Source organism: Chrysemys picta, chromosome 1, assembly GCF_011386835.1.
Source record: "Chrysemys picta bellii isolate R12L10 chromosome 1, ASM1138683v2, whole genome shotgun sequence".
Lineage (NCBI taxonomy): Eukaryota > Metazoa > Chordata > Testudines > Emydidae > Chrysemys > Chrysemys picta.
In genome coordinates, this window is record NC_088791.1 from 155,294,838 (window position 1) to 155,312,938 (window position 18,101).

The 18,101-nt window shown below is 45.5% G+C and overlaps 1 protein-coding gene across 2 annotated transcripts in view; it reads left to right on the top strand.

Annotated features, from left to right (window-relative positions):
* Positions 1-3,940: 3,940 nt before the first annotated feature.
* SLC19A2 (solute carrier family 19 member 2) overlaps positions 3,941-18,101 on the top strand; it is a 35,159-nt gene continuing 20,998 nt past the window's right edge. The window contains exons 1-3 of one of the 2 annotated variants that reach the window (XM_008177290.4): positions 3,941-4,256; positions 8,324-8,932; positions 16,379-16,601. In XM_008177290.4, the coding sequence (XP_008175512.2) occupies positions 4,077-4,256; positions 8,324-8,932; positions 16,379-16,601 (1,012 nt within the window). In that variant the 5' untranslated portion in view covers positions 3,941-4,076. The remainder of the gene's footprint in view (positions 4,257-8,323; positions 8,933-16,378; positions 16,602-18,101) is intronic. The other variant, XM_042852899.2, reaches the window with a different exon arrangement.

Consider the following 18,101-nt stretch of genomic DNA (forward strand, 5'->3'; position numbering starts at 1 on the left):
CCTCTGCAGACTTTTGTGCATTTTAAGTACTCAAATACACTTGTTTTCTTTTAGCTTTCCTTAAAATTCTCACAGACCCTGCGTGCTGTCTTCTGTCTTTGTCTGCTGCATGGCAATATCAAGTAACATGACCTTACTTATCTTCTTTAATAAATAAATGGAGATATCCCATCTCCTAGAACTGGAAGGGACGTTGAAAGGTCATCAAGTCCAGCCCCCTGCCTTCACTAGCAGGACCAAGTACTGATTTTGCCCCAGATCCCTAAGTGGCCCCCTTAAGGATTGGGCTCACAACCCTGGATTTAGCAGGCTAATATACCACCTACATCTGACCTGTTTGCCTGCACCATTTGCCTGTGACGACTGCCAGATCCATAAAATCTTAGACTCTTCATTCTCTAGAGCACTTGCAATTCGCTGGTCATAATATCGCAGGGTGAGTTTAAATCCGTACTTGCCACATAGTCTCCATTGCAGACTCTTGGCAACCTCATTGTGTCTGTTCATATATTCTCTCCCAACCAGGCTCCTGCAGGTGATCAGCACATGCTGCATCATCTCTTCCTTGTTGGAACAATTCTGCAGTTCAGGGAGTAGTTCTGTTGGTCAATTTTATTTCAAAATTTAAGCTTTGACAAATTTTCTGCGCTCATAATGAGGCTCTCTGTCTTTCCTTTGAGGTCTCCTTCTAGAAGCCATGAGTTTGTTAATCTTTCATCAGTGATTGGTTATTAATTATTTAATAATAATAATTTGTATTATTTATATTACGTTAGCACCTAGGAGCCCCAGTCATGGACCAGAACCCCATTTTGCCAGGTGCTGTACACAGAACAAAAAGACAGTCCCAGCCCCAAGGAACTTACAATCTAGGTATAAGACAAGAGACAGCAGATGGATATACACAGGTATGAGCATACAAGGAAACAATGAGATAATGTTGGTCAGCATGACAGGCAGTGGTCTCTGCACACCAGCAACCTAAATAGTTCACTTAGTCCACAACTTTCAAGGGTGGAACACAATCTTTATAAAGTAATTAAACTTTTAGTTATTATAATTATTTGCAACAACTTATTGTCATGATCCACATCACTCCAGGGGCAAATATGTCCACCTTTAGGATGACCACTATCTCTGCACAGTTATTCCTCCGTCCCCATTCTCCTTCCTGTTTTTCAGCCTCTTCCCTATCCTTGTAGCTCACCTGCTTTCTTCCTGCTACCTTCACTTCCCTTAGTAATTTCCTGTTTCCACACTGTGGGCTTCATTCCCACTCTCTATCACAACTGACCTGCTAAAATAACCTGCAATGACATAGTCAATATTGACACTGAAGTATCATTACTATGCTTCAGAGTAACATGTCCAATAAGATTAATGAGGTGCAGAGAGTTCACAATCTCAGACTGCCTGCAGAATCAGGAGAACACCATCACATCATTGGTTTACACTCAGGTCACATTTGGAAGGCTAGTCTTGTAATCACGAGGCCTAAAAACTTACTTTAATTAAAAAAAAAAAAAGCTGTGCAAACTTGATATGTCATCAAGGCCACAAAAATACATCAAATTGGCTAGATCCTACCCACAGATTAGGTGTTTGACATCAATAATGCCCGATATTGTTCTGGATGTGCAGTAATTGCCCTAACAAGTTCTTTGTACAATTACTGCATAACATGGCTGTTGTACCATGTTGCCATGCTGACAACTCACCAATCTACCTCTCTACTCCATACTTGTCTCCTTCTGTCCTAACTAAAATCTCAGCCTCTGTCTCTCTGACATCTTCTCGTGGATGTCCAGACAACAGCTTAAACAGAACTCCTAATTATCCACCCCCTCTCCCAGCTCTCCCTCTACCCTCTTTTCTTGATCGCTGGGGACAACACCACCGTCCTACCTGTCATTCAGGCCTGTAACCTGGGTGCTATCTTTGACTCAGCCCTTTCTCTAGATCCTCACATCCAGACTGTGTCAAAATGTGCTTATTCTTTCTCTGCATAACATCTCTGAAAGACATGGCCTCTCCTATTTACCCACACAACTAAAACTTGTCTAGGCTTTCATCATCTCACTTCTTGATTACAACAGCCTCTTCTTTGACCTTGACAAATTTAGTCTCGCCCCGCTCATATCCATTCAGAATGATGCTGCAAAGATCATTCTCCTAGCTCATCACTTGGACCCTGTTATCCCTTTCTTTGCATCCCTCCACCGGCTCCCCCTTTTCTATTGAAACATAAGCTGCTTGTCTGCACTTTCAAGGACTTTCACACTCTACTCTCACCCCACGCACTGATCATGTCTCATATGTTATCGAGATGTCAGCTCTTGCTTCAGCTCCGCCAATGATGCCAGCTTCCATCATCCATTTGTTCAAATTTCAAACAAGCACCTTTGTGCTTTCTTCTATGCTGCCCCTCCCACTTGGAAGGAACTCCCCATAAACCTTCACGAAGCTACCTCATCATCCTCCTGCAAATCCCTCTTAAAACTCTCCTCTGCAAAGTCACCCACAAAAATCTTGACAATGGTTAGGCCTCTGGTATGCTGGGACCACTGCCCATCATGCTGAACAGTATTGTCTCATTGTTCCCTTGTTCTCCCCCACCTATTGTCTCTTATACTTAGGTTGTAGTCTCTTTGGGACTATCTTTTTGTTTTGTGTTTGTACAGCATCTAGCACAATGGGGTCATGGGCCATCATTGGGTCTGGTAGGAACTACCACAATATAACTAATAAACAATAATATAAGTATATATTGCAGTGCACAGTACTGGCGGTGCAAAGACTTTATACTGTATGCTGCCAGTGAATGGGGCACACTGCATATAATTGCACAGCTCATTGTTAGCTCATTGTGCTGCTAGTGAGGATCAGGGTAGTTATAATACTGAACAATCCTCTTTTTTAATCTGGTTTGTGCCCTGTCTGCTACTGAGATAAAACAGGCTGTGGCTTTGTCTGGTACTGGATGGGGAATGCCATTTTGAATAGTGCTCTGCTCTGTCCCTGTTGGCATGACGTTGTGCTCATGGTACATATGAGGTCACGCTGGAAGGGCATGGAGGCATGCTCTTGAAAATGGCATCCCCCATGCAGCATGACCTTGCACGCATCACGCATACAAGGTAAGGTTGCCAATTTTGGTTGGATGTTTTCTTGGAGGTTTCATCACATGACATATTCCTTAATTAAAGATTAATCTTTAATTCCTGGAGGATTACTATTACAAGGTCATGCTGGTGGGGGGAGGGGAGCATCATGCAGGCAGAGGTGGGCCCATGCTGTTACCAAAAGTGCTGGAATGTCTGGTATTCTGGGAACATGTGACCAGCCACTCTATAGTAGGCACAAGATGTACTGCAGCTTATGTTACAGGCCAGTGACCCTGATGGGTGTGTGATCTAGTGCAGGCTGGTGTATACAGGATATGTTGTTACAGGCTGCTGTTGGTGATGTGCATGGGATACGTCATGGGGTGATGTGTCAGATGGAGGGTAGACAACGTTGCCAACTCTTGTGATTTTATTGTAAATATGTGACGGCCTTCTCATTTGACTATGTCAGAAGTTCAGCCTGTGCTATTTAAAAACAGCAAGTTTCTAGCACTTGTGGTGGTGGAGGAAAAAAACCTGGAAAATATGACCTTGAGGCTCAAACCAGAGAACAAATAAAAAAAAAAAGAACACCGTATTTATTATGTTTACGATCACAGGACTTTTCTGTGAAGTTTTCTCAGGGCCTGACTCTTGAATGACCCCCTCCCCACCTCCAGCACGCGCTCGATCTCCCTTCACTCCTGTCCCCCCGCCCATCCTCTTACGCTAAGGCATTTACCGTCACAACATTCTGCCCGCTGTCATTGGCTTATCCCCAGGGCCGCTCTGTCCAATGGGAAGGCCGCTTGCAAGCTCCCCCTTCCCGCCGCTGGCCAGTGGGGTAAGTTCGAGCGGCCGCGGCGCCGGGCTGGAGGTGCCTTTGACAGCGCGTGCGGGCGCATGGCGGTTCCTCGGTGCGTGAGGCCTTTGGGCGCCTCGCGCTGAGTCGCGAGCCGCCCCGCTCCCCGGATGGAAGCGCAGGCCGGGCTCCAGGTGCCGCCTCTTTCCGGGCGGGCTCCCCGGGGCCGCTGCTGGGTGCTGCCCACCGCGCTGCTCTGCCTGTACGGCTTCTTCGCCAGCCTGCGGCCCTCGGAGCCCTTCCTCACCCGCTACCTGCTGGGGCCGGACAAGAACCTCACCGAGACCCAGGTACCGGCCCGCCGGGGGCGGGGGGCGCGGGGTGCGGGGGGGGGGAATCTCTGCGCCCCGTCCAGGGATCCCCAAACTCCGGATTAACGCAGAACTCCCGGAATTGCATCTGCATCCCCCCCCCCCTCCGGGCAGAGTATCCCCCTGGGGGGAGTGAGGGCAGCTGTGCACAGCACCCCCCCACCCAATGGCGCAGCTCAGGTGGTGACTGACTGATGGCAGGGGGTCGTCTGGGATTGTAGGGAGACAAAATGGAATCTCCCCGGTGGAGGTTGGCTACTGCACCCCCTGCTGCAATGTGACTCCTTGTTAGTGTAGTGGTGGTGGGTTTTTTTTGTTTGTTTGTTTTTTAGCTAGTCTTCAGGGAGGCAGTGGTGCCTACATATTCGCTTGGGGCAGCAAGAGTCAGGACTTCAGCTCTGCCACTGAGTCTGTCTATGAACTTGGGAAAATCACATCAATTTGTGCCGCCTCCTTCCCTTTCTGTAAATTGGGGTAATAGCTTTTGTAAAGTGCTTGAGATCATCCTGTTAAGCGCATTGTATACATTCAGTGTATCATTGTTCTGCAGGACTGGGGTGGCAGGGGTTAATAGTGTAAGCTTGCCCTATGTTACCCTCCTAACATGCCTCAACTTGAAGCTGGAGAGAGTATGGCTAGGTCTTTTTCTCCCCCCTTCCCCCCCCCCCCCGGTGGGTTTTATAAGCAGTGAGATAACTATCTTAGTGTAAATCCTAGTGGAGAGAAGGCACAGGTAGTTTTTACCCTGATGTAGCCTAGGTAAGGTCAAACCCAGGTGTGGGGTATAGCATTATCCTCCCCTAGCTACATTTTGTTAAAAACTACTTGTGCCTTGTCTAGTAGGATTTTTACAGCAATATAAGAAACACACATTAGTTGTCTTGCTGTAAAATGTCTTTTTTTTTTTTTTTTTCCAGTGTAGACATAACTGCCCTCTCACTACTAGATATAGGCTCGGTCTCTGACCTGTTCGTGGCCTCTCTGACCCAGGGAGAGTGTATAGGGGCATTTAAACTTAAAAATAAAAAATCTGAAGTATTGGGGATCTTCTTGTCAAGTAGATTTCAGTACAGTGACTCTTGATCACAGCTGATTGAATTCAGACTGGTGATTTGGAACAGAAATGTTGGTTCGTTTACACTCTCTCTCCCTTCCCATTGATAACTAGTTTCCTGGTGTTCCTCACCTGTAAATGTCTGGGAAGTACCAGGAATTTAAAAATAATTCTGTCATGTATTGAGAATGCAGGTTTTTTTAAATAGATTCGTACATGGTTTAGGGGCAGCAGATGATGATTGGTGTGGCCTTGGACATTGCTGCCTGTGTGCCTACAAGATGATGGAAATGCCACAGAGGCAATAGTTGGTTCCTATAATGCAGACAGCATGCAGATTAAGGCTATGTCTACACTGGCAATTGAGTGATAAAACTTTTGTCGTTCAGAGGTGCTACCCTCTCCACCCCCACCCCACGGAAGACACCGCGGAAGTGTCAGTGTGAACACCGCATTGTTGGCAGGCATGCTCTCCTGTCGACAATGCGAATGCTGCTCGTTGTGGGTGGAAGTATTTTTGCAGACAAACAGCGGCTACGCTGCCTGACTTTTAGCGACACAGCTAAAAGCTGCGTAGTGTAGACGTAGCCTTAGAGCATCCTTGGGATCTGAGCTCTGCAGTTCAGAGGGGAGCGCGTATGTAGCAGTGAATTGTATACAAAAGAGTGAAGGTGCTCCACTTGTGAGAACTCAATGGCTGGTCTGTTAAAAGGTGGCCAGGGCTGTTTGCTTGGGGTAGGGAGGAAGGACAAGGAAGAAGTCTGGTTGGAAGAGCTGGTTGAGAGAAGTCTGTGGGGTTAATGGGGAGTTTTGGAGGAGGAGGATCAGGATGAACTAGTAAGGTCTATCCAAGGTTACTGAAGACACTTCTCTCCCTCCTCCGCACCCCTCAAAAAATTCTGCCATCACTGATTTGTAGGAAATGCCTGTACTCCTGTGGATTTTGGTTTTATCTAACCTTGGTCCACCCCCCACAATTGGAAGTGCCAGAGTACAAATTGAGAGTAGCTGTTATTGGGAAGAAAATCTTCACGGGAGGATCTGCTCTCCCAAAATACTAATGTCCATGGCCTAAAAATTAGAAGTTTAAAGGGACACTCACATAAGTCACACTTCTGTCTGAAAATGTATGCACTATCATTCTAAATTACACTTAAGATTGCTATAAATATTTACAGGGAATTATTGCAATGTAGGGCAGGAAGAAACCTAGAGAGGTCAAGGTCCAAATTTCTTGGTCAAAATATAGTCGAGGTCCAGACTCTAGAGAAAATAATAACAATAATGATGATAAATAAATAAGATTTTGTGGTCTGTTCAAAAGGATCTGACGATCTGAATTTGGCATACGGTCTGCCTATTAGCTACCCCTGCCCTATGCTGGGGCAGGAACAAGTATTCCTAGTACATCCCTCTTTAACCTGTTCTTAAAAACCTCCAGTGACAAGGATTCCATAACTCTGTTGGTAATCTAGTCAAGGTCAATGACCCTTATTTGTGATCTGCTATATCCCCCAGATCCTTTCCTGCAGTTCTACTGCTTAGTTATTTATTCATTTTGTGTTTGTGCAACTGATTTTTCCTTCCTAAGTGTAGTACATGTCTTCATTGAATTTCATCTTGTTGATTTCAGACCAATTTTCTAATTCTAAACCTGGACTCCAAAGTGTTTGCAACCCTTTCTGGCTTGGTGTCATCTGCAAATTTTATAAGGATACACTCCACTCCATTAACTAAGTCATTAATTAAAATGTTGAATAGTAACAGCCCTCAGAGAGCCTCGTGTGGGACTCCACTAGATAAATCCTTCCCAGTCGGACTGTGAACCATTGAGAACTACTCTGTTAGTGCAGTCTTTTAACCAGTTATGCATGCACTTTATAGTAATTTCATCTAGACCACATTTCCCTGGTTTGCTTAGGAGAATGTCATAATGTATAACATAATATAGTTTGAGTGTTTGACAGCACTTGGTATATAGTCAATTTCCCTTTTGTTGGTGTTTATAAAGATATTCCCAACAGGGAACCAGAAAAACTTGTACAAATAATCTTAAAAGGAATTTTCTAAAGGCTGACTTCAGGGCAGGCTTTTTAACTGATCCACTGATCCAGAGAGAGAGAGTGTGTGTGTGTGTGTGTATATATACATGTCAACTGTTTCATGTTGATAGTGATCACTGTAACTGGTAATGAATTTGCTACTGATTAAAAGTAAATGTCAGTTGGTGACATGGCAAAGTAGTAAGAGAATCAAAATAGAGAAGCAACAGCTACTACTATCTCTTCACTAACGAATGAGCAGTAAAGCATGATCACTTTTTGGTTAATAACATTAATAGTAATGTTCCTCTTCATTGGAGGAATGAACAAATGTACTAGTTGCAGGTTCAGACCTAAACTTGCCCTTAGCTTGCTTAGTGGCTAGGATACTGGATTATAGTCTGGCATCCTGACCTCCTGGGTTCTGTTTCTGGTTCTGCCACTGGTCCGTTGTGTGACTTTGGACAAGTCAGTTTCCTTGGATGTAAAATGTATAATGATTTATAAATATATTATAAAGTAACTTACCCACTTCTGTAAAGTACTCTGTGATCTACACCTGGAAAGCCTTATGCAAGTACTTAAGCATCTACATAGTAGTCTGGTATATGGGTGTTGCATTTCACTAGTGGATGAAAATTATTGTATTTGTAAAGCACTCTGGGAATTCTGGGGATGGAAGGATATGTATAAATTTAAGTTTTTTATTCTAAGTATCCAAACTCAAATCTACTGTTACCTCTAGCTCCCTGTACAGCACTAACTAGAGGTAGAAGGGAGGGATGTTGCATTTTGAGTATATTGTAGAGATTATTTGTTGGCATTGCTGGGAAATGGTTTTACCTGCTGTTTCTTAAATGTCTGTGTTTAGGAATCTTTTTCTTTGAACTTTCAAATACAGAGTTTACTTTCCCAGGTGATTGGTTAATGGCTTGCTTTTCTTCTTACAGGTTTTCAATGAAATTTATCCAGTATGGACCTACTCTTATTTGGTGTTGCTGTTTCCTGTATTCCTTGCAACAGACTATCTCAGGTACAAACCTGTAATCCTCCTCCAGGGACTGAGCCTTATAGTGACATGGTTCATGCTGCTCTATGCCCAAGGATTGCTAGCTATTCAGTTCCTCGAGTTCTTCTATGGATTGGTGACTGCTACGGAGATTGCCTATTATTCCTACATCTATAGCATTGTGGATTTGAACTTGTACCAGAAAGTCACCAGCTACTGTCGAAGTGCCACCCTGGTGGGTTACACTGTGGGTTCCATCTGTGGACAGGTTCTGGTATCGGTTGCCAATTGGTCTCTGTTCAGCTTGAACGTCATCTCCCTGACCTCTGTGTCTGTGGCTTTTGCCACAGCTTGGTTTCTGCCAATGCCACAGAAAAGTCTTTTCTTTCACCACGTCTTGAGAAGCCAGGTCAGTAGGGAGATGACAACTCCATTTTTACAATCTAGAACTTTAATCGGAGATGATCCTGCCTTAAAAAGAGTCCCTGGGTGGGAAGACATTGAATCGAAAGTTCCCTTAAATGTAGAAGAGCATTCTGCAGAGACACAGGTAAGCCATGCTGTTGTCTTCCATTTCCCTGGAATATGTCACTATCATGGCCACCTTGTATATGTAGTGAACTGTGTGTCTCAATTACCTGACAGCAAAAGGTATCCCTCTTCACCCCCTCACCTATGCATGGCCCAGGAAAGTGCTTTCCTGGCTTCCTTTTGATCACACAGTATCGTAGTGCAGTGGTTTTCAAACTTTTTTCCTGTGGACCCTATTGAAGAAAATTGTTGATGCCTGCGACCCAACGGAGCTGGGGATGAGGAGTGTGGGAGGGGCTCAGGGCTGGGGCAGAGGGTTGGGGTGCAGGGATGAGTGCTGTAGGGTGGGGCCAGGAACGAGGATGTGGGGGGGGGCTCGGGGCAGGGGGTTGGAGTGTGTGTGGGCGGTCAGGGCTCTGGCCTGGGGGTGCAGGCTCTGGGGTGGGTCTGGGGATGAGGGGCTTGGGGTGCAGGAAGAAGTTCTGGGTTTGTAGCGGGCTCAGGGTTTGGGCAGGGGATCGGGGCGTGGACTTACCTCCGGCAGCTCCCGGTCAGCAGAGTTGCTAAGGCAGGCTTCTTGCCTCTCCTGGCACCATGGACCGCTGTGCTGCGCGCCGGAAACAGCCATCAGCAGGCCTGGCTCCTAGGCGGTGTCGGAGCAGGTAGGCACTAGCCTGCCTTACCTGAGCAGCACCACCAATGTCCCAGGGTTCTGAGCCAGGCGACCCAGTGCCTTACATGCCGTGATCCAGTACTGGGTCACGACCCGAACTTTGAAAAACACATGTAGTGCATTATTCTTGCAGGTACCTGGTCATTTTATTTAAAATTCTCTAGTGCTTTATATTACCAAAGAGGAAATTCATATTTCCATTCAGTTATTTATGAAATGAAACACTTTTTGGGGGGGAGGTGGTGAGAACCTTATGGGTGCCCAAAGTGCAGTTAATACACCCCCATGGCATCATAATATGCAGCTTGCAGCTGCCACCTCAATAACTGAGTGAGGGGGAAAAAAACTGAGGAACTATAGCAAATTCACTTGCAATGAAACTCTAATCATTTAATCTGGCCAGGAAGATACTGAATCAGTACAAGAATTTAGGGTTGTGTGCACTAAGTTCTGATGCAAGCCTGTGGGAGTATTTTAAATTTGTCCAGTTGCCCAGTTATATAATTAACTTATTACCACTTGGCATATGTAATTGCTGTAACTGGACTACAACGAACGTAGTCCTATTTTTTTGATCCCGGAAGTTTCTTTGTACTAACGCTGCTGAAATTCTTTATAATGAGTGACAATAAATTACAGCAAATGCTTGTGTGTATACACTGTGGTACAGGTATAAGATCAGTAAGTGACAAAGAACTCATGGATAAAGAAGCCCTTCAGGAGGGACTTGAAATGAGATGAGTCAGCTTGATGAAAAGATGTTAGGAGCTACAGGGGAGAAAGCTCTTGCACTGTTATTGGTGATATTTGCATCACATTCCGAGGGGCAATCCAGACCAGGGAGGGGATGTGTCACCGCTTGCTCTTCAATCTTGGGTCGCTCACAGTCAGCCTGCCAGCATGCAGATCACACCCTGAGTGTACAGTCACAACCCTGGTCCAGCAATTCTGACCCCAGGAGCCTGTCAGGAACACTGCAGTCACACTCTTGTTTCCAGCAGCCTTCATTATTACTTGCAGGTTGACCTCAACACACTGCCACTCCCAAATATGTTCTTCACTACCCAACCCCCTCCTGGACGCTCCAGATATTATAGGTTTGTTGCCCAAGTAAGGGGTCAATGTACAACAGTTTACTACTTGGAGTTACCAAATAATTCAGTTTAAACACAATACTAGATACTTTTTAGTTCCCAAAAAGCATTTTCTTTGTTTCTCTTGTAACCATTTCTGACTTTAATGCCTTATATTTGTACTCAAAATCACTTTGTACGTAAAGAAACTTTCTATTCTTTAATTTAAAACTAAACAAGCTAGACTTGGCTTAAGGTAAATCCTTATCACCTGTTCCCAGCAACAAGGATGACCGAATTCTTAGGTCCGAACCCCTCCCCAAAGTCCAAAGGCTTGTTCCTTTGTTGTCTTAGGTGAAAAAGAGACAGAGAGATCCCCAAGTGTGTATTTGCCCCTCACTTTTATAGTCCAGTCCCCCTTTGAAGTAGATTCTTCTGAGGATTAACCCTCAAAGCAAAGTTTATTCAAACAGTAAATGCGGCTATGTGGAGTCTGGGGGTGAAGGTGTTCCCATCCTCTTTCTTCTCTCTTGTATATGCTGAAATGCAGCTTTGCACCATCTCAGTGTATATGTAAATAGAGGTAAACACATTCCTTTGTTTAGGACAGACCTGATAACCACTGCTTTCTAGTCAGGGCTGCATGGGTTTGATGATGTGCTACCAATATCATACAGGGGAAAATATGCAACTTGACATATAATGTTGCTACGTACACTTTACCATGATATCATTGATCAATGAGTTTTTAGGTTTCAAGTGATACCTCAAAAAGCATATTTTGTGCAAAAATGATACTCTAGGGTGTGAATACAGGGGTGCGTTTGGTCATAACTTTGATCAGGCGGAGGCTGATGCAGAATTTGAGGGGGGGGGCATGGAGAGACCAGGTCCATAAGGTGGGTTAGAGTAAGTTCATGGAGAGTTTTAATACAAATAAATCACTTTCTAGCTGGATCCTGAAGTGAATGGAGAGTCAGTGAAGTTAAGGTTGGGGCAAGATTCGAAGTAGGTACAAGCACACACAAGAATTTGGACTGTATCACTCTTGCACATGCTGGAAAGCTGAGGCATGAGAAGTCCCTGCAAAAGGGAGTTGCAAGGTAAGATAAAATCCTGCATGAGAATTTCAGCAGAGCTAGAGTCAGTATGGTTATATAATGTGTCAGTCTCTCCAACCAGGTTTCTCTTCAAATATTATCCCTGGCAATGAGTGGAAGGAGGGCAACAATGTTGGGCTTCATTTTAGCCAGAAGGGTTTATCCTTTCATAGGCTACCGCTGAGAATTAAACCTATTAACATTCCCGGGAATTAATCTTACCCAATCTAACAGTTTTGCAAGGCCCCTTTACTGAGAGAACTGGAGGAACCACTGAGCATAGATGAAGGGAAGTCTTTCTTTTATTTTGCTGCTTTTAGTGGGATGGGGTGGGGGAGTTACTGGATCACTCAGGTACATGTAATGGACTGTTGAACAAGTGATCTTGATCAAAAGCCTTCCTCCTCTCTAACCTTCAGCCTGGGGATTTTTTCAGTCAGTCCTAACGGTATCTGGATTATTTGTCCGCAGTGGCATCAGCAATAGGATAGCACTTTCCTTGTCCATTTCACTGACCATTTCATCTAGCAATAGCTGTAAATGCCTTCAGAATTCTTCTACTTGGGAGGAAAGGATATGTTAAGGGAGTCGAATGTGAGCAACCTGAGGCAAGGATCCTGTCTTCCATTGCAGCATACTCAATATGCTGAAAACACTCAGTAATAAAAACATGTCATTCTGTGCCGTTTGAGGGATTACTGAAAAAATATCTATTTTTTTTTTAATGTCCTGTAATACAGGAACAAGGAGGCCTTGATGGAGAATCTAAATAAAATAAAGGGAATGCTCTCTGAGATCAACTACAGTCATCTAGGAAGTTAAATTACACCAGATATTTAAATACTGAGGCTCCATTATTATCATTTTTTAAAACCAAAGTAGAGCTGAATAACATTGCTCCATAATGGTTTTGCATGTTAAGATAATGGCAGTTAAATCTCAGGAGCATAACCTGATGGCTACAGGGTTCAGGGAAGAATTTTATATCTCCCCGTGCAGCACTGCACAATTAAAAAAATGTTTAGGGGATCCTGCCTTCTGAAGCATCCAATACCTGCCACTTTGGACCTGAAGAATCAGTGGCTGCTTCCTACATGCAAATCTGTTCCCTAACTTTCCTACACCTAAATCCATGCTCTATCTGAAATCCTCTGCTCAGGGCAAGAATAGAAACAGCATCCACTGTTTTGTGCTGATGTGTCCTCAAACTGGTTGTGTTTTGTCATTAGAAAATTGCATTTGTTTGCACCCACCCAGAGAACAAGGATCTAGACAATTACTGAACTTATTGCAACTGGCAGAGCACCAAGAAATCATTCCATAGGGAGTGTCTGATGGCTACTAGAGCTGAACACTAGAGCAGTGGTCTCCAACCTTTTTAAGCAGAAGATCACTTTTTGAATTTAAGTGCAACCCAGGATCTACCTTCAAGGAAAATGTAGAAATAACCGTAATTACACACACCCTTGCCCTCCCCCTTCTCTGAAGCCCTGCCCCACTTACTCCATCCCCTCCTCTGTTGCTCACTCTTTCCCCCACCCTCCCTCACTTTCAAAGGGCTGGGACAGGGTTGGGAGGGTGTGCAGGCTCTGGGCTGGGGCCGATGGGTTCAGAGTGTGGGAAGGGCTCTGGGCTGAGGTTGGGATGCAGGAGGGGGTTCAGGGTGCAGGCTCTGGGGTGGAGTTTGGGTGCTGGAGAGCTCTCAGAGCTGGGGCAGGAGATTGGGGTGCAGGTGGGGATGTGGGGTGCTGGCTCGGGGGGGACTCAGGCAGAGGGTTGGGGTGCAAGGTGTGGGCTCTGGGAGGGGGCTGGGGCAGAGGTTTGGGATGCAGAAGGGGGTGTGGGGTGCAGGCTCTGGGGTGGGGTGCGGGGTGGCTCAGGGCTGGGGTGCAGGAAGGGTTTGGGATGCACGCTCCCGCGGATGCTGCTTACCTGAGGCAGCTCCCGAGCGGTGGCAAGCGGGACTAAGGCAGGCAGGCTGCCTGCCTGCCCTGGCCCTGCGCTGCTCCTGGAAGCAGCTGGCATGTCTGGCCAGCAGACTCCTGGTGTGGGGAGGGGCAGGTGGCTCTGCACACTGCCCCTGTCCAAAGGCACTGCCCCTGCAGCTCCCATTCACTGTGGTTCCCCATTCCTTCCCCCCCCCCCGCCCCCGAGAGTGGCCGTGCAGGAGAAGAGGAAGTTCCGTCCCTCCCCAGCCCGGATGGGGCTCTCCTAGCAGCACAGGGGAAATCAGACCCACCTCCAGGAGCCTCCCTCAGGTGGAGGAAGCTCCAGGGCTGCTGTCTTCACAGCCACGCTCTGAAGGCAGCGTAGCCACAGGGCTTCCTGCAGCTTGGGGAGGTGTCCAGTGGTGGGTCTGATCTTCCCCTGAGAACAGTCGTGCAAGGGAAGAGGAAGTGTCGTCCCTGCTCAGCCCCACTGGGGCTAGCAGCTGGACCCTGATGCACAGTAGGAACCCTGCCCCTCCTTCTCCCCTACAATAGCTAGATTTCATGGTGGAGATCTGATGTCATAGTTCGTGACACGTTTTTCACAGCCTTGAATTTAGTAGGGCCCTAGCCATGAATGAACCATGGGCAAGTCACTTAACCTAACCATAATGTCCACTTGTAAATGTACTGTGATCCTTGGATGACAGGTGTTGTTTACTGTCCTATTATTGCCTCAGTGAAACCAAGCATGCCAGCTGCCACTCACTTTGTAGGATCAAGAGAGTGGCTGGAAGGGCTGGTAGTCTGTAAATCTCTTGTCTTCAGTGGCTCTGATTCATGTGGGTCTGAGAATCCTGGCCTGGTCATTCCTGAAAGGTGAGAGAAGCTGATCATTATTGAGCAGCTACTTTCTCCTTATACAGTAAACATTATGCTGGCATCAGTGAGGTACTTTTTGCATCAGAAAGCTAACATCCCCCTCCCACACCTAGTCTCGTTCACATTCAGCATAGCATGATTCAGGGAGGAGGGTTGTCCACAGTAGAACTTGGTTATCTCTTATTTTTTTTAACCTCAAATTACATGAAAACAATATTATTTAGGTTGCAGAGTCCAGCACTCAAAAGTAGAGAAATGCCAGTTTTACAATTGCCTGGGTAACCTTAATTTGGCCCTCTTGTGCCGACACATTATGATAATGTCTAATTGCATGATCATATACTGTTTTTTCCCCCACAGGACCCCTGCTTCATTCAGTGTACAGAATGGGTGTATAAGGGGGTAAAATTAAGATTGCACAGACCACCATAAATATGGCATTTCCTAACTTTCAGGGGCTTGACTTTTCTCAACCTTAACATTCTCAGCATTTTTTTTGTATAAATGTAACTTGCATATAAAACCTCCGGTTGCTAATAGGTATCACGGTAGAACTGGGTTTTGAGGACTGTGGAGCTCCTGCCTTGTCCTTCAAATCAAACTAGTTCAGGAAGGACATTCCATGCATAAGGGGCTGCTGATGTCCATTGCGCGGGTGGGGGGAGTGGGGGGGGAGGGGGGGTTGGGAAGGAGAAATCCTAATGGTGCTTATATGACCCTTAATGGTTTTGGGAAGAACCCTGCAGTGTCTTGGTACAATTCAAATTACTCTGTACAATTCCTGCATACTGTTGTTTTCATTTGGCGTGAGGAGTTGCTAGATTTGCTACTGAACCAAAGTAGTCTGAAATCTAGCATCTCTATTACAAAGCAAGCTAGTACTAATTTTCTCTGGTGCTGTTCACATAAAGCAGTAGGGAATATAATTCCATGTTAGATACTAAAGTAACCAGCCTCTCTGATGGATAATTAATTTCTGTTCTCTCCACCCGAGGCAAACACTTAAAAAATCTGTCCCCTGTAACTTCTCTACCCAACCTCATGTTAACTGAGCTGCATGAGAAGAGACCTTAAGTTTCTTTTTCTTCACACAGTCCAACAACTGTGGTTGCATGAAACTTCTGCTCTGCAGCTCCTATTTCTGTTGAAACAACCTTCTTCAATCTTTGCTCCATAGACTCTCCATCACCCTTCAGATCTCCTCCAGACAACATATCTATGATTGTCTGAGCCTTTTGACCTATGTAATTATATTGCGTCTCTTGATAAATGGCGTATGAAGCTATGTAATAGGGCCACTAATTTGAATAATTGTAATCTCTAAAAACTGATTTTGTGGGAAAGTTCCAAATACCTGCTTCGGAAAACTTCCGTGGTTGCTCTCAAACTCTTACTACTTGGTTTCGGGCTCAAATCCAGGTCAGGTTGGCAATGACTTGAAGCTGTTATTTGATATGACTCTGTGGCCTGTGTGATGTAAGTTGGTAGCTTCTGTCCAGTTCCTGGTGAATAGGGTGGGGAGGGGGAAATCAGTCTCTCCTCCACCAAACTAGCAGTAAATTGACCCTTAGAGCACAGAGGCCAAGGTTTACCTAGATCATGGAGAATGAGCTATTTCTTCACCCATGTAGGGCTAGGGTGGGAAAGCGTGTCGCTGGGACAGCCTGGTGGGGATGCTTTGTTGCCTGCTGTGTGACAGACTGGGCTATTGCTCTGGCACTTCCTGCCAGTGATAAGTGCACTTGTGGAGTAAGGGGAATCATTCAGAAATGGGATTTTGAATTTTTTTTGTTTTTTAAATCTGTGCAGGAGCAGAAAGTGGAGATCTCAAAGGTGCTCAGAGAGCTGTGGCGGGACTTCCTGCAGTGCTATTCCTCCCGGCCTATGCTCTGCTGGTCTGTGTGGTGGGCATTCTCAACTTGTGGCTACTTCCAGGTAATAAACTACACGCAAGGCTTGTGGGAAATGGTGCTGCCTTCTCAGAGGTTCGAGATCTATAATGGTGGCGTGGAGGCAGTTTCTACGCTACTAGGTAAGCTACCTACTTAACTCCAGTTTCAAAGGGTGCATGTCACAAGGCATCTAAACACTATAACAAACCACAGAATTAGCATGTTACGTCCTTCAAACTGAGTATTGCCAAAACAGGTCTGTTGTTGCAGCGCTTCCTATCATGTACAGGCGAGAGAATGACACTGAATCAAATTTTCATTGGGTGAGTTTCATGTGAATTGTCTAAGGGTGACTCAGCTGCACTGCACTGATTTTGTAATCCAAGAGGTAGGTATTGAAATGTTGAAATACCTGGTCTTTCTACCTGCAATGTGCAGTGTTACAGGACCCTCCCAAAGCAGTTGCAGCTCTGGAATGTTTAACAAAACTCTCCAGGTGTATGACAAATTCCCTGTGTACTATTAGGTGTTAACATGACTGCCAGTTTAAATGCCGTTGAGGCTATATGGCTTCATTGCTCAAACAGACTGAGCTACCACCATTTTTAGTTGGAAGAAACTTGTGAGCCTCAAAATAGTCTGCCCTGTATCCTCAGTTGCCAAAAGTCTTGCTTGACTGAAAGGGTCAGGTAAGGCATAAGTGAAAAACTTTTGTGTAATAGGAGAAGTCTACTGGACATTCTTTGTCACAGCTGTGGGGATACTTTTAATACTGCTCTAACATGTTCACTCAGCGGAGCACTAAATGATACACAACGATGGCGCCTAATGCAGTATCGCCCTCCTAGCTTAGTTGGGGAAACTGAGGCAATAAATATGAATGGCCTTGTATTCCTTCCCTTCCCCAGAGGTGCTGAGCACTTGCGTGGGGTTCAGTGGGAACAGGTTGCTCAGCACCTCTGAGGACTAGATCATAAGAGACTTGGCCCATGACAGATCATCACTTTCTAGGCACAGAACGCAGCAGGTTTAATTCCCACCTCTCTGCCTTAACCATTAGACCACCTGCCTCCATAGTGCTCGGCCAAGTTTAAATAAGTAACAGAACAAACCTGACTGCTAGAGTACAGTACCTCCTGATGATGGGGTCAGAATAGCTCACTCAGATCTGAGCCGGAAGATTGTATGAGAACGAGTGAAACAGCTACAGTCTGGGGCACCAGGGTTGCTCTCTTGCAGAGCTAGGGTGGGATTTTCAAAAGCACTTGGTGCTAGCTTGACTTTATTCCCATTGAAGTCTAGTAGGAGGTTACCATAGACTCTAACTAGAGATGAGTTAGGCCAATGATGAGTACTGTTGAGAACCCTACTCTATTGATTTTCATAAGGGTTTGGACACAGTCTCACATGACGTTTTCATAAGCAAACTAGGGAAAATGTGGTCTAGGTGAAATTATTGTAGGATGGGTGCACAACTGGTTGAAAGACCGTACTCCAAGTAGTTATCAACGGTTCACTACCAAACGGAGAGGGTATCCCATGGGGGCCACTCCTGTGTTTTGGTACTAGTCAATATTTTCATTAATGACTTGGCTAATGGAGTGGGGAGTGTCCTTATAAAATTTGCAGATGACACCAAA